The following is a 16,887-nucleotide window of genomic DNA, read 5'->3' as shown; positions in this document are numbered from 1 at the left end:
GTCCCTCCACCCACTCCAGCTGCCCCAAGGGTCTGACTTTCCATTTCCTGCTCCCACCCACTGAGGATGTGGCCAAGGCGTGGGGCAGCTATGCCCGCTGGCTGGCACAGCCTGGAACCCTGGGCTCCTATGCCCATTTGCGACAGCTTCTGCCTGGAGCTGCACAGAGGAGATGCCAGAGCCATTAACAGGGATTGTTTTCAAGCCGCACACTATGTGATGTGCTTTTGAGTGGGCCCCCCAGAGCCAGCTGTGGCTGGGCTGAGACAGAAAGCTTGGCGGATAATCGACAGGATAGGAGCACACACAGCAGGCTACACTCTGCATGAAGTTCAAAAATAGCTTAGAGCAAACAATATAGTGTTCTGACATACACGTAGATGTGATCAAACTTTTTTTTAAATAGCAAGGGGATAAAGAACACAAAATTATTCAGAGTAATGTTCATCTAGAGGCAATACGGGGGGCTGATGAGATGGGGCGGAGCATCCATTTAGTTATGTGCAATCTCACAGAGATTAATTATGTGACGTTGAATTAATTTACTTCTTAATTATAAATAGTATCATTATATCCATTAATAATGTATTTCTGGTTGATATTTATATTCTAATTAGTAACAGTTCATTTCTTGAAATTAACTAATGAATTTACATTCTAATAACAATAATACATTTCTTTCCAGTTACTATTGTGTTCTAGATAATAATACTTTATTTACACTCTAGTTACTTAGTGGTGAGTTTATAGGTGTTCATTATATTAATAAATAAACAAGCAAAAAGTGAACCGTGCCTGACACAATGATGTCATGAGCCAGGAATTATGATTAATCTAATTCTGTACATCTGAGGTCCCTCAAAAGAAAAAGCAAATATTCTTTACTAGGTGGTCAAAGTGCAGAGGGTCTGAAAAGCCCACTGCCAAACCCACACTACCTGGAAAAAACGTTTGCCACATGTTGGAAGCAAAACCCCCTGTGGACGTTCCCCAGTTGCCTGAGGAAGCAGCTAAACAAATTATTTCCCCTGATCTCTAACTATATGGGGATGCTGCAGCAAGAGAGACCTATGTCAGCCAGAAGGCATCGGCTTTGATGAGAAAAGAGGGCATATTGTAGTAAGGAGATGGAATTACCTTTCCAGAAGGGCATTCACAATCATCTTGTTCAGGCAGTCGTGCAAGGGGCAGTGGTTCTCAGACTGATTTGTGTATCACAATCACCTGGAGGGCCCCATTCCAGACTTTCTGATCAGAAGGTCTGGGGCAAGTTTTGAGAATTTGCATTTTTAATAAGTTCCCAGGCGATGCTGATGCTGCCGGCCACAGGCCTCACTTTGAGAACCTCGGCACCAAGGCATGGGAAACAGAGGACTGTAGGTGACCTTTCAGACCTAAGTTTCTGGGGTTCTGTGCAAAGAGGAGGCAACATAACACCATAGTGGCAAAAAGACAGATGACTGAGCTCGGACCTTGATCGAGACCCACAGTCTTTGACCCTATGTAACACAGTCCTGGTCATTTCTCTCATAGGGACTTGTGAGGAACCATAGTGGGGCTGTGACCACAGGATAGGAAGAAACTGCCCCAATGGGTTGGAGACTTGAATGCTAAGGGCAAATCCTCATCATCCCTCAGGTAGCCCAGGGCTGACTTCTTTGATTCTGAACTTGGGATTAACCAAGCTGCCTTCACCTGGGGTCATCAGGAATGTTGTTCCTGCCACCACAGAACCATCTCTGGACAGGGGTCCAGCAGGCTGTCTGCTTGACCTCAAGAAATGGAAATAAACTCAGGGAAGGAATAGTGAGATCAATGGGCTGAGAGCTAAGGGGCCGGATCCTAGGCTTTATAAACACAGAACTTTTTCCAGAGTGCCCCTGCTACCCTTTCTCATTACCTATAGCAGGGCAGGCCCCAGGGGGTCATCATGCTGGAGACAGTAGAGGCAGGGCCAGCTGCTATGGCTCCATCCCCAGCTTCCAGTCACAGCCAGGGTCCTCAAGCAGGCTCGTGCTCAGCCCTCCCACTACTGCCATAACCCACCACTGTGAGGCTGAGTCTCACCCATCCTTCAAGGTCCCAGTGAAACCTCCCTTCTCCCTCCTGGCTATTCCTGACCATGAGGAAGACCATCTCACCTGCTGCCCCTCTAAGGAGAGTAGTAGCTGAAAATGGTCCCGACTGGGGGGTCTCTGGTTTTCCCCAAGACAGGGGGCACCAGCACTTGCCTGGATGTTGGAGACCAGAAGATTGATGCCCTTCTGGGAGGGGTTAGATAAGTCTCTCCACCCCTCCGTCCACAGGTAAAAGAGCATCACCGTCACCAAGGCTTCAGGAAGTGAATAATCATACCCTCAGATTCTGGTAGAACCCACTCACCCCTGCCACATGCATGCTCACTTGCCCCTGACGACGTGCTCCCACTTCACAGGCATGATCAATACGAACATGTTCCCAAGGGCAGGACTTGGATCTTGATATACTCATTGGACAGAGATTTGTTTCAAACCTGCCGTGAGCCAAGCACTTCTCTAGACACCAGCAGGGCAGAGATTCATGAGATGTGACCCCAGCCCACGGGGAGACTGAGAATTGCATAAAGAGTGAAAATATTGAGTAAACAATGGTACATCTGGCACTGGAATCCTGTGTAGTTGTTTCAAAGATAATACACTAGCTACATCTGTGAGTCTGTGGAAAGCTCTCCAAGGTATGTTGTTAAATAAAGACAAGGTGGCAGAGGGCAGTGTGTTTAGTATGAGCCAAGGGGTGTTTTAAAAAAGGTGTAGTTTGGATGTGGTACTGTAGTTACGTAAGATGCCACCAATGGGGGAGCTGGGTAAAGGGTTCACAGCACTCTGTACTATTTTTGCAATCATATGAGAAGTATTTCAAATAAAAAGCAAAAACACAAAAAAGGTATATATAGGTATGCATGTGCTTGTGTACCACTGAAATGTTTGGGAAGGATACAAAAGAAATCATATGCTTCTGAGGCACAGGGCTGGGATGCAATGGAAGCAGGACTATTTTCTTGACTTTTTATACCCCCATTTTTTTACATCGCCATGACTGACTGACATAAGCACAACATATTAGGGAGCCTCAAAAAAGACTCCTAACCTTGATCAGGAGTGAAGGAGGGCATCAGGTAATAGCTGAGGTGAGAGATGAGACCTGTGCTGGAGTTGGCCAGGTAAGGGGCGGGGATGGGGGAGGTGTTCAGGGCTGACTTGTTTCCCCCGCAATTCATGAGCTGAGGCCCTAAGCCCCTGTCCCTCAGAATATGACTGTATTTGGAGATAGGGCCTTTAAAGAGGCCTTTAAAATAAGGCCTTTGGGTGGGCTCTAGTCCAGTGTGGCTGGTGTCCTTCTAGAAAGAGAATTAGGTCACACACAGAGACACCAGGAGCGCACACAGAGAGGAAAGGGCATATGAGGACACAGAGAGAAGGAGGTCACCTACAAACCAAGGAGAGAGCCTCAGAGAGACCACACCTGCCAACGTCTTGACCTTCCAGAACCGTGAGAAATAAATTTCTGTAGTTTAAGCCACCAGCCTGTAGTATTGTTATCATAGCCCCAGCAGACAAATATGGGAGGAAGGAGATGACAGGAGCCTCAGACAAAAGACCCTCCTGTCCCCATGGCACACCTGGATGAACAAGGGGTTGGTGTGTGCAGAGACAATGGCCTAGACACTTAAGAAGCCTTTGCTAAGTTCGGGGACTGCAAGGTGCTCGGTATGACTGGGCTGTGTGTGCAGTGAAGGGACAAAGGAGGAAGCCAAAGCAAAGGAGGGGCAGTGAGAAACGAGGTGACAGAAGCGGTCTAGGGCCAGGTCATGGAATCCCCATTTACCAGGCTAAGAAATTTGGGCTCATCTGCTGCAGGAAATGAGGCACCTCTGAAGCCGAGCGGGGAGAAGGAACACAGGTGGGCTTTGGGGGAACAGTGTCGGGAACTTAATGAAGGATGGATAAGGTGGAAGCAGCAAAGAAAGGAGGGAGACAGAGAGACATAGTCTGTAGCCTGCTGAGAGACCCACTGAATCCTGTGGTAGGCGAGGCAGTGAAGATAGGAAAACCTTCCTCCACTCTGTATCCTTACCCCTTGCACAGAATATGCTCAGTAAATGTTCAATGAACAAATGTGCCTTTGAAATGGGGCCCTCCCCCTGCCTCTTCCTGCCCAGCACACACTCTCAGCTCTGGTCTTACCATGCAGACTTCCATCTACTTTCTCCTTTGGCAGCCAAAAGCATGGAGAAGTGCTGAAGAAGGCTTTCAAGATGCCGAGCAAGGGCCCCTGGCTCATGCCGCAGGTCCTGCCCCCAAGACAAGGCCAGCCCCGGTCACTTCCACAAAGCCTCAACATGGAGGGTGGGGAAGGTCTGGAGTGAGTGCCCACAAAGGCTCACCTGTGGAAAACCCCATTTTCTTGTGGCACTTGGTAAATTCAATATTAAAATAGGTGACCAGGGCGTGGATGTAGTCATTTCGCTGTATCTGCAGGCAGAAGGCAGATGTGAACGACAGCTCTTCCGTCTTCACCGTATAAATGTCCACTTCCTGTGGCCCAGAGGAAAGAGAATGCCGACACTTAGCGCCTCCACCGGGGGTCTGGGGCCTGGTCAGCAGCTTCCTTCCATGGAAGACCACCAACAGTAGACTCTCTAGGGGTGTCATTACTCTCGAGGTGGGTCCCCAGCCCACCCACCGCCCTCCCCATGACCTCCTTCATTCTCTCTAGGGTGGGGTATGCTCAGGCAACGGTGCAAACGCATTTGAATCAGAATGTGAGGGGAACAGAATTAGGAAGGTCAATCTTCTGGGGAGGGGGGCCTTCGGGGGAGGGGGATGAGAGGGGAGAGGAGAATTAATGAGACAGAGCCTCCCTGAACCTAACTGAGCAGACTCAGAGCAGTCTAGCTCAGCATTGCCCCCTTCATCCAGTGGTTATCCAAGTGCATTCCCAGATGACGGGCATTAGCATCACCTGGGTACAAATTCTGAGTGGGTGGGGTGGGGAGGGCATCTCAGACCAAACAGCAATCTGTGCTTTATCAAGCTCTCCCAGTGATTTGGGTGAACCAGATTAGTCATTTCCCAATTTTTTGGTATTCAAGTTCCCAGCAATAAGAGACACTAAGTATTATCTTGGGAGTGAAGACCTGAGCCCACCCACAGTCACAGACTGAACCAAGAGAAGTTCTGCTGACCATCTACACCAAACCTGGATGAAAGAAAGAGAGAGAGGGAGGGAGAGAGAGAGAGGGAAAGAGGAAGGAAGGAAGGAAGGAAGGAAGGAAGGAAGGAAGGGAGGGAGGGAGGGAGGGAGGGAGGGAGGGAGGGAGGGAGGAAGGAAGGAAGGAAGGAAGGAAGGAGGAAAAGAAGGGAAGAGAAAGAGAGGAAGGAAAAAATAAAGAGAAGGAAAGAAAGAAAAAGGGGGAGAAATAAGAGGTAAAAATTTTTCAGTTCTGGTTGGGGAACGAACACAAAGAACTAATAATTCTAACAATTTCAGTTGGGAAGTGGCTGAAAATCAACGTTGCGTGAGGAGCAGGTATAATGAAAGACAGTTTGCAATGTGCTGCTCTTTTCTGTGTGAAGGATGCTGACCTGCTGTTTGTTGGCTCCGAAGAGACAGAGCAAACCTTCCAAGAGCCCTAGAGGCATCCAGACAGCTTTCAGTGAGGTTTAAGGAAACTTCCCATTGTTGGGGTTGTGTAGCAAAGACCTCTGTCCTGAAGACTTTGTAAGAGCCAGACAAATATCTGTGTGCCTGGACTGGTTCCAAGGGCTCTCCTGAGACCCGGATGATGGAATATGTTGGGGTTAATTAGGAGAGGGGTCTGAGGGTAGGGAAACCAGGGAAGACACAGAATGATGTAACAGAAATGGCTTTTATCTCTACATATTTCTAGAATAAATAAAAGAAATGCAGACGCAAAGCACCCCCGGGGACTTGAAAGAGAAGTCCCGCTTCCAGGGGGGTGGACAGAGAAAGAGGTTTGGTCAAGGAGGCAAGTCAGATCAGAGCCCTGTTGTGGTCTGTGGTGTGTAGACATCGTATTCTCTGGGGGAAGCTGAAGCTCTGATTATAGGTTGGGAAGAGGGTGGGATTGCAGATTTAGGGAAATGGGGAGTCCCTTGGTGATGTCACCCCAAATGCAAGTCTTGCTGTGCTTCTAGAACCAAGGATAGGGAACAAGAATCCGTGGAATGGGAAGTTGTGGGTCAGGCATGCAGAATTGATGGGATTAGAAAGCCATCAATGCAAGAGCCCCTTTGGTAGCATCCATGGGATGTGGCCATCTGGTGCTTGCTTGGACACATTCATGGATGATGCCTTCACGAGCTGCCGGGCAGCGATTCCATTTCCTGACATCTCCAATGGACAGGTCCCTCTTCAAAATGAGTGAGGAGAGTACACACCTGTCTCTGTAACTTCCACCCATGGAATAAGCCAAATGCCTATTCTAGCTCACATGGGCCCCCTAAACCTTTTCTTCTCCAACATAAACCATGTCTGGTTTTTCATTCACTTCTCATAAGTCATGATTTCTGACTCTGTCACCCTCCTTGTGTGGGACATACTTCTAGCAGCCTCTTATCTCAAAGAGCCCACTGCTGGCTCAGACAGCACTCGGTTAGCAAAGCCCCCTCCCTCCACCGCATCCTGCTCATGCTCCTTTTTCCTTTTGTCCTGGGAACTGAGTGTAGGGTTCTCCATTATATGTTTTCCCGATAAGTTTGGGCCATGGCTCCTTTTTAAAGCCAGCACCTGTCAGCCTTCATGATATTCGTTAGCCCTCCAGCCACATGCTGCCCATGGTTCTTTCCAGCTCCACACTCAGAACGACACGTAGTTAACTGTATTTTTGTTAACAGCAACAGCACAGTCCACCAGGCTCACGGTGCTTACACTGACTGACTACCATCTCCTTCTTAGCCAGGGCCAGACAGCCAAGCTCCAGGCTCTTTCCAAGATCCTTGTTATCTTTTTCTCTCCATCCCTCTGCTTCCAGCTTCACCTGGTCTTTCCACCGTACTTCTGGCTCATTTCAGCAGCCTGCTCCACTCCCCCCCATCAGACTGGAGCTCAGGGCAGAGGCTGCCTGGTATGGGTCTGTGTACCCTCACTGTGTAACCAAGCACCTGACAGTCCTCAGTCTTCTCCTTACCGGCCTCCCTGCTCGACAGTGTTGCTGCCCTCAGCCCCAGGCCTCTTCTCCAAACCAACCCACTAATCCCTCAGTCCATTCAGACGGTACTGTTCTCTGAATCTGAAACCTTCCATGACTCTGTATGGCTTACCTAAAGATCATGGACCTCTTGGCCTGACCACAGACAGTGAGCCCCAGGAAGTAGGCTCCAGGACACATCTGGACCTGGCTCCTTTCTCCGGTCACCCCCTCACTTCTTCACGACGTGCAGAGTGCACATGCATGCACACACCATCCACCTGGATCAGGAGTCCCACCTCCATAGGGTCCTAGGGTCCTGCTCTCAGACATGCATCAGCCACTGTCAGCTACCGACTCGCCTCTTAGCTGACAGTGCTCACTAGGCCTTACAGACACTTACATCTTAATAGGGGCCTCTGAAGGACCACAAGGCTTCAGGACAGAAGTGATGAAGCTATACATTAAAATGGTGACAACAGAGGGGCACCTGGCTGGCTCAATCCGCAGAGCATGTGACTCTTGATCTCAGGGCTGTGAATTCGAGCCCCACATTGGGCGTAGAGCTCAATAAAACAAAACAAAACAAAACAAAACAAAACAAAACAAAACAAAACAAAACAAAACAAAATAAAATAAAATAAAATAAAATAAAATGGTGACAATGGAGGCAGTTGGTCTTTCGGAATGGGGGCCGGGCCATCTGCGAAAGTGGCCAGCTGTGACTGGGCTTTGGAGACACAGAGGCCCTCAGGGCTCAGGTCCACCCTCCTGTCAGACCCAAAGCCTACAGAGCCAAACCCGTTACCTTGGTTCCCTAGAGCCCAAAGCCCTGTGCTGGAAGGTTTCTGTCTTCCTGCTGTAGCAGCATCTCTGACACTACAGGGGGTTCCCCTGACTCGACCTCAGACAACCCCTATGACGGGGAGGGCTCTGGAGGCATCAACTACTCAGAAGAGCCCCCATTATCCCCACCACTAAATAATGTTACAAATGGATGTCTCGGAGCTGAAGTCTGGTCAAAACAGAGTCTTAATTATAATAAAGTGTCACACTCTGCAACGTTAATAGAGATGAAAGTAGCAATTAAGCGTGTGAAGAAGGGCAGTGTTTTCCCAACAGGCTTGGCAAAATGTTGCTTAGCGCATCAGCGAGCAAGCTGATGGAGGGGCTCTCCTGGTTGCAGAAGCACGAACAGACAGCCCTTACCCTTCTCGGAGAAGAGAGGAAGAAGGATTGCAGGCACGGGGAGGGGGCAGGACTTCAGCCCCGAGAAGTTTACAGGACTGCATGGTGTGTGCCCTTCTGCACCCCCTTCCGAGTTCAGTTGCTTTGCCCCTGGCTGCACTCAGGTATAACCAAGGGCCTTGCTGGGAATGGAAGGAAGAAGGTGGGAGGCCAGAGTGGCCTTGTGAGGGGAGAAGCAGGCCAGTCCACCACGTGACCATTGGCATGCAGTAGACCAATGGAAGCACAGTGGCCACACCCACCGTCAAAGGTGGAAAGCGACTTGGGGTCCCAGCACATTGAAGGAGTTGTACCTCCAAGCTGAGGCCATGACACACAGGGGCCTAATGGTTACATACAGGTGTCACATGTCATTTGGGCAAATTCAGTTGCACCAGTTTGGGGGTATACTTTCCTGCTTCTTATTTGGGGCAGGGAGAGGGAGAGGCTTCAGGGACAAAGGGGTCAGTACAAAAAAAACAAAAACGACACATTTGCTTGCAATGAATCCTTCCTGGACTTGGAACGAGGCAAGTTAAGAAGTAATGAGAACCCCATCAACAGAGAGCCCAAGACTTAGACTCCCAGCCACCCCTCTTAGGCAGGATGTTACAAGAAGGAGGCAGCATCTGAGGACACTCATCTGTATGAGGCTCAGCTAGTTTTATTTGCCCTTGGAGGTCCCTTCTAAATGCCACAGTCACGCTACGGACCAAGAGCTGTGTTTCTTCTTAGGAATACTGTGCCCAGGAACAAAGGACAGTTGTGAGCCTGGCAAAGTAGCAGTTTAGAACTTCAGAAACCTCTCCTCATCCATCAGTGGCCCAGGACTCTTCCCTTTATCCACTGAAAATGCTGCCGGTCTCCAGCCCAATACTCCCCGCAAAAAAGTGACATGTACAGGACCAGCAGGACCGAGCGGGCAAGTATGTTTTAGCAAGATCAGGGATGGGTGGGCCAATGAATACTTGCAGAATGAACTCAGATTTTTAAATTAAAAGGTTAGCTTCAACCATATGAAAGTGATGTCTTTCTAGATTAAAAAAAAAACAAATTTCAGTAGTTTAGATGGTTCAACATAATATATTAGCATCTATAAATGCAAATTCTTAGGAAAGGGCTGGAAAGATCAATCCAACGTGTGAACAGTATTACCCCCAGGAAAAGTGTGGGGTTGAAAGGGAGGGGAGGTCAAGGGGAGCTTTTGTTTTCACTCTATCAAATTTGATACGTTTGAATATTTAATAATAAGAATACACTAAGGATCGGTGTGCCGAGGATGCTGACCAGCTGTTCTTCATTTATACCGAAGAAAATCTTGCCAGGAAAGCTGTTAGAGCATGTATAAGCAAGACCACTCAGGAAGGGGGTTGAGCAGCTCTGTCTGGCCAGGTCAGAGTTGTGCTTGGAGGCAGGAGTATAACGCCGACTACACAGCAGATTGAGGTACTGGACTGCTTCCCTAAGAGGGCCGTCCACCTCTAAAGGGAGGAGCTTCCCCAAACCTGAGCATACCCTCCTGCCTCTCCGCTGATGCCCCCACCCCCAGGTCCTTCCCCTGGCACCACTGAGGGATGTGAGCTGACTGCCTCCCCTCAGCTGTGCCACCGTGGAATCCAGTGGCTCTCTCTGTGGCTCTGCTTCGCGTGAGCAACTTCTTTTCACTGGCGGTCACCTTTGGGTGCCAGAGGCTCTGGCCAAGGTGGCCTTGCTTCGCCAGGCTGGGGCTACACAGGAGCTGAGTAGTGCCTTTATGCCAGGCCCACAGCTTCCCAGGGTGGCACAGCTGGGTGGCCAGCATGCTTGAGCCCAAGCAGAATGAGTCTTCAGACCTTTATTAAACAGGCATTGGTCACCACTTGCTTTGGATCCACGATGTCCACCAGGGGCTCCTTCATGGCAACATCCCGGATACAGGTCATATCAAAGCCATAGACATTCTCCCACCCTGTGAAAACAGAGTGAGACATGAAGACCAGCAGCAGGACCCCTGGAAGTCTTCCCAGCCCTCCTGAGTGGTAGAGCACAGCATGCCCAAGAGGGGGATGCAATCAGAATAGAAGAATTGCTCACCTGGGTGGAGAGCTTTGTAGAATGTACAGATCACACTTGATGGTTAGGGAAACTAAAGCTCAGAGAGGCTGAGAAACTTCTCTAAGGTCACACAGCTAGAATTCCACAGGGTCAAAATTAGAATACAGATTGCCTGACTCTTCCTGTATCTACTTTCCTGTCCCTCTCTCCAAGCCAGCAGAGTCTCCTACAAACTCCTATCTGGCACTCACATCTCAACTTTGGTGCCTTTGCTCAAGCCATCCTGCACATTTAAAAGACCTATCTCTCTCCCTTCTCCTGTCCCCACCCACTGAATCTTTTTTTTCTTTTAAAGATTTTATTTATTTATTTGACAGAGATAGAGACAGCCAGCGAGAGAGGGAACACAAGCAGGGGGAGTGGGAGAGGAAGAAGCAGGCTCCTAGCAGAGGAGGCTGATGTGGGGCTCGATCCCATAACGCCGGGATCACGCCCTGAGCCGAAAGCAGACGCTTAACCGCTGTGCCACCCAGGCGCCCCCCACCCACTGAATCTTTAACAAAGCAGGGAGAAACATGCGCTCTTAAAATGATATAGACTAGTTTGAATCCCAGCACCACCACTTACTGGCCAGGCCCTTGTGCTAATTCCCTAACCTCTTTGAACCTCTGTTTTTCTCAACTGCAAAATGAGGGGGGAGGGTGGGTCCCTGAGAGTCTTTGCCTTTCTCACATGTCATGATGCACTAAGAATCCATCCCATAAGAAATATCTCCCAGGTGGTGTACAATCATCCCAGTGGTGCTCATTGGCCCCTGTGGCTGCTCATAAGATGCTTTGAGAGGGAGAAAGATGTAGGGTGCAACTTTGGTGAGCAAATGAATGCACAACTGATGGCCCAAGACCATCCTTAAATGTAGCAATCATTGCTACCATTGATTGACCACCTAGCTCAAACCAGACTCTTCATTTAATCTATCCAGCAACCTCCAGGGGGTACTTCTATTGACAGTCAAGGAAACAGGCTAGGAGAAGTTGACATCTGGCCCACACACAATATCTGGGCCAAGATCACACATCAGGGAGATGGTGAAGCTAGGGCTCACTCCAGCTTGTTCCCTGATCCTTCAGCTGCACTGACCCAGTTGTGACAGCAACCAGGAATGCAATTTCCTCTCCCAGTACTGCAGAGGGTGTGGCCTAAGCAGAGGCTTTAGTTACTGAGCTGCTGAATCTCATTTGTCTGTTTATGCAGACAGATCTAGAAATGCATCAAAGGAGAGATGCTTTTCTCTAAAATCTTATGGGATTAAATTTCCTTTTAAAATGTGCATCAAATAAATGGTACCTTCAGGAACTATGTTTCTGTATGTTTAGGATCAGGGGTGTGTGAGGATGAAGTTAGGAACAGTCAGTGAAAGCTGTGCTTCTTTGACTCCTTTCTAAGGCACACAAAGACCTTCCTCCGGGAGAAGTGGGAGAGAAAATAATCATCTCCCAGAGGGTGAGCACTTGTGAAATTCTGGCTTGAGGATAAGATGTCAGTCACATCCATGAAATCACATGAGATTGGTGCCAAATTCCCAGTTGAAACCTACATTTGGAGAAGGAAGCTGTTCGGTTGACAATGGGATGTGCTTTAGAAGAGACCCCCTTCTAGAGTCTAGAAGTCCCCAGATAAAACATATACACTAAACACACTGCCTTCATTTAAAAATCTTTCCTTAAGACACCTGCTGCTCCCATGTTCCTTCTCCTTCCCTCTCTCAGCCCTGCCTTAAGTTGAGGTTCAGGGCAAGTGTCGGGCAAAAACCCAAGAGTCTATGTGCGTGATGGTTACAGGCCTGGGCTTTGGATTTCAACTCTGGGCTCTGCTATTTATTTGCTGTGTAATCTTAGCAAAAATTTAGTTCTCAAAGGTTGGTCTCTTCTTTAAAATAGAGATGATGATAACCACAGCTACTCTATTGGGTTGTCATGAAGGTTAAATGTGATAATATATGTAGAGTGTGTAAGGGAATGCCTGGCACATAGAGAAGCTGATACATAGTGGTTGTTATCATTATGTGATTTGAGCTCTGGCTTTGTCACCACCTGGGCTATGTGACCATGGACAGATCAATCCTCTTCTCTGGGCTTGCTTGGAAAGTGAGGAGTTTGGTTCAGTGGTTCTGTGCTCCAGAATCATCTGGGACACTTTTAAAAATACAAATGCCTGGGCTCAAATCAGACCTGTTGAATCAGAACCTCCAGATTTGAGATGCTGGAAGCTGGAATTTTATAAATCTTTGTAAAATTTGTAGGTAGGGGCACCTGGGTGACTCAGTGAAGCAACTGACTCTTGATTTCGGCTCAGGTTATGATCTCAGGGTTGTGAGATCAGCCCTGCATCGGGCTCCACACTCAGCAGGGAGTCTGCTTGAGGTTCTCTGTCTCCCTCCCCCTCTGCCCCTCCCCCACCATGTGCACTTGCTTTCTCATTCTTTCTCTCTCTCTCTCTCTCTCTCAAAAAAAAAAGTCCCTGTAGTCAAGAAATGGTGAGCTTAATGTCTCATGCTTTTGTGAAATCTTTTCTAACCATTCCCAACCAAGGGACTACTTCTTCTATATCCTCAACACCTATAGCCCGGCATCTAGTGCAATACAAGCACACAGATAATGCTTTTTAATTGAAATTCATTCCCAAATATTTAATGTTCTACACTGCTTTGCAAAGTCCAGTATTTTCGTTACCTTTTCAGAGGTTAATTCATGTTTTCTCCCCAGCTAGACTACCCTGCCTTCAGTTATTCAGGAAAAAATTCACCCAGGACATTAAATTTGTTTTCTCTTTTTTCTAGTACCATTTATTTCCCACTAGCTCCTTTAGCATAAGTGGAGCAGGGATGGGAGACAACGCTAATCAAGGAGATTAATTTTTTATTCAACTCTGTCTTATTTATTGACTGAGTGAATATGGGGTGAGGGCCATTGGCTACCAGGAAATATTGTTATTAATTTTCTTATTTAAATTTAAATAATAACATGAGCAGGACCTGTGAACTTTTGTTTATAGATTAAAAAACAAACTGTCGGAAAGGACTGCACTGTGGCACGATGAATGTAACTAAAGCAACAGCCAAGCCTCAACCTATCATTAGGACAGAGTAGATTGACTCAAATCCCCACTTTAACAGCCTGGCAGAGGAAAAGGCATACACTTTTCTGGGCATAACTATAGTGCATCTGTCTCTACTGTTCTTTTAATGACATTGCCCAGCATTAAGAAAAAATTACAAGATGAATGAAAAAGGGGAAAAAAATGACCTATCATCAGAAGGAAATACAGTCAGTAGAACCAGACTTGGAGACAGCCCAGATGTTGGAATTATTCAAGAGACTTTAAAGTACCTATAATAAGTAAGTTAAAGAATCCAATGGAAAAACATGCATGAACAGATGGAGAATTTCACTGGTGAGATGGAAACTATAAAAATGAGCCAATGGAAATGCTAGAAATGAAAATCACAATATCAGGGGTGAAGAATTCTTTCAATGTGCTTATTAAAAGAATGCATACATCAGCGAAAGTAATGAATAACTTCAAAATAGGTCAATAAAAATTATCCAAACTTAAATACAGGGAGAGGAAAAATACAGGAGATCCATGGGACAATATCAAACAGTATCTAATATATGTGTAATTGAAGTCCTTGAAGGAGAAGAGAAAGAGAATCAGGCAGGAAAAAATATTTGTAGAGATAACAGCTGGAAATTTTACTGAAGCAATGAAATCATCAACCCATAGATCCAAGAATGCTGTTGAACCCCAAGGGGTATAAATACAAAGGAAAACACACGTGGATACATCCGAGTCAACCTGATGAATATCAAAATAAAGAGAAAATCTCAAAAGCAGTTGCAGAAAAAGAAATATGAAGGACATGGGGAGCCAACTTTACATTTCACTGGAGAAAGCCAGAGCTACATCCTCCTTCCCCATCCTGGCCCCCCAGTTTCAGGTTCTCCACTAGGGCAGAGGGAACTGACTCTGAACGTGTTAAAGGGAAACAGAGCAAGTGCCACCAGGTGTTACTTACAGTTTCTCCTCTAGGCAGAAGGGAAGGTGTTTACAATAGTTTCAGACATTTTAGTCTCTCAGGCACAGAGGCAACTCCTTGTATAAAACAGGAGAGAGGGGCACCTGGGTGGCTCAGTCGGAGTGTCTGCCTTTGGCTCAGCTCATGATCCCAGTGTCCTGGGATCAAGTCCCGCATTGGGCTCCTTGGTCATCAGGGAGTCTTCTTCTCCCTCTCCCTCTGCCCCTCCCCTGCTTCTGCTCTCTCTCTCGCTCACACACTCTCTCTCTCAAATAAATAAATACAATCTTTTTTTAAAAAAAATAAAATAGGAGAGAGCCAGAGAATAGAACTCTCGATGTTGGGGATGAAGATGGGAAAGAACCACATGGAGAGCAACTGAGTCCTCCAAGAGGTCCTGACTTTGCACCCCCTCCCTCGGGCTGCAGGCACCACTGACTCCATAGGAGGCCTTCCTTTTCATCTTCTCATGAGCCAGGAAGCTGGTGCCCATACCTCTGACTCTCAGCAGGCTGGAGATTCATGTGTTGGGTCGGATTCGTGTATTGGATAAGAAATCAGATAGAACACCTACCACGTTTCCTTCCAGTGTTAGGATTCTATAAATCTCCTCCATAGTGGAAATTTTAAAAAATGATTGCTTCTCTCTCTCGGGGTTAAACACTATGCCTTGCACATTCCTCTACTGCTTATTTTTACTTCTTCATTTGTTTCTTCATTCATCCTCTCAACAAAGTATGTATTGTGAGCCTAGTACATGCCAATCATTTGCCTCTTTTTTTCTGTGTTCTCTAGTAGTTGGTGAGCAAAATGAGGGCGACTTCTGTGTTTTACTCATTCTTGTGTTTCCATGTTGCATGTGGTTGAGAAAGGGAAGGAGAGAAGGGAGAGAGGAAGGGAGGAGGGGAGGGAGGGGAGGGAGGGGAGGGAGGGGAAGGTCGCAGAAGGGAGGAGAGGGGCAGGGAGGAAGCCATTTTGTAACAATTTACTTTATGAAAGGGTCTGGGCTTGTCTCGTTCTCCTTCCCAACTTTACGATTTTTCTTTTTTAGCGAGTTCTTGAACCAACTGAAATTTGCTTACAATCGTTCCCTTAGCAACCAGCAACCTTTATGCTTTACTTTTGATTTAGAACTCGGAGTAACCAAAATCTCTGTTTATTTGAAACAGATTTCTAAATGAGCTTGCTTCCTTTACTAAAAACAAAAACAGATCATTAAAAATTTTTAAATGGAAAACTTCACAGTTTTTTAAAATAAATTTTAAATGTATGTTTGATTTTTATTTTTTGGGTCTGGGGTTTTTTTGGATAGAAGACTCCAGAGCAAACATTTCACAAGAAAAGAGGATTTGAATTTTTTAAAGCTGATTTAAATATATATTTTTTCTTTTCCCAGAACCTGTGAAAATTGCAGTGGGCAGCGTAAGATTAAATCACATGATCTGCGCTCCTGAACCAGCACTCCAGGAGCAGCAACCGCCTTCCTGCTCCTCCCGGGGTCCATGCAGTCCTGTCCAGCTCCAGCGGGCTCACTACAATGTGCGTCTGCCCCCGGTTCCCAAACACAATCCAGGGAAAGGAGGAGGGAAGAGTATGTTGGCTTTTAGGAAATGAGGAAGTCCCTTAAAGAGCTGTGCCCGGGGTCAGGGCTCAATAAATATTTACCCATTAAGAATGAAGAAAGTACCTGAAGATCCTCCTCAAAACACTATTTGGTATAGTTACACAGCAAGAATTCCGAAAGCAGCATTATAATGCAGCTCCCGGGCAAAATATGTCCTATTTATACACGTATTTGATCAACGTTCACTGTTGAGTTGTTTCTGCGATCTACCGTGAGAGCACATCTGTCCTAGATTCTGAGCCACTGGAGGCCAACAAGCTTGGCAGTCAGGCTCGCTTCCCAGAGCTACAAACAGAAAGGGGCTTCGTGACATGTTCAGAGCCTAGGTCCAGTCTGGTGCCAGGTACCTCCAAGAACTGTCACATCCTTTGAAATACATCATCTCGCTTAACCCTCATGGCTAGTGTATGGGATTGGTGATATTATCTGTGAGGCCAAAGGGGTTAGGTAATTCGCTCCCAGTCATCCAAGTAGAATTTGAACCCAGGGCTGGCAGATTTTCAAACGTGATCATCTAACATAGGTTACTCTCCCTCTCGTTGCTCATCAAATGTTAGAAATGACACAAGATTGGCTGGAGGCATAGGGCACAGGGCTTCAAATAACTGTCCCGTTTCTGTCTTCTCCTGAACCTGACTCTGAACTTTTTGCTTTGATGTTATATTTCCAGAAGACTGTGAACACACACACACACACACACACACACACACACACACACACACACATGTACCCACT

General features: G+C 47.0%; 1 protein-coding gene across 1 annotated transcript in view; it reads right to left on the bottom strand.

Moving 5' to 3' along the window:
* Positions 1-16,887, bottom strand: part of PRMT8 (protein arginine methyltransferase 8) — a 90,814-nt gene that overhangs the window by 5,055 nt on the left and 68,872 nt on the right. The window contains exons 7-8 of the mRNA XM_044385389.3: positions 10,249-10,364; positions 4,424-4,574 (exon numbers count right to left, since the gene is read on the bottom strand). Coding sequence (XP_044241324.1) covers positions 4,424-4,574; positions 10,249-10,364 — 267 coding nt within the window. The remainder of the gene's footprint in view (positions 1-4,423; positions 4,575-10,248; positions 10,365-16,887) is intronic.

This window comes from Ursus arctos, unplaced genomic scaffold, assembly GCF_023065955.2.
Source record: "Ursus arctos isolate Adak ecotype North America unplaced genomic scaffold, UrsArc2.0 scaffold_26, whole genome shotgun sequence".
In the NCBI taxonomy this organism is placed as follows: domain Eukaryota; kingdom Metazoa; phylum Chordata; class Mammalia; order Carnivora; family Ursidae; genus Ursus; species Ursus arctos.
The sequence above is the reverse complement of the archived record's forward strand: the minus strand, read 5'-3'. Positions and strand labels throughout refer to the sequence as shown.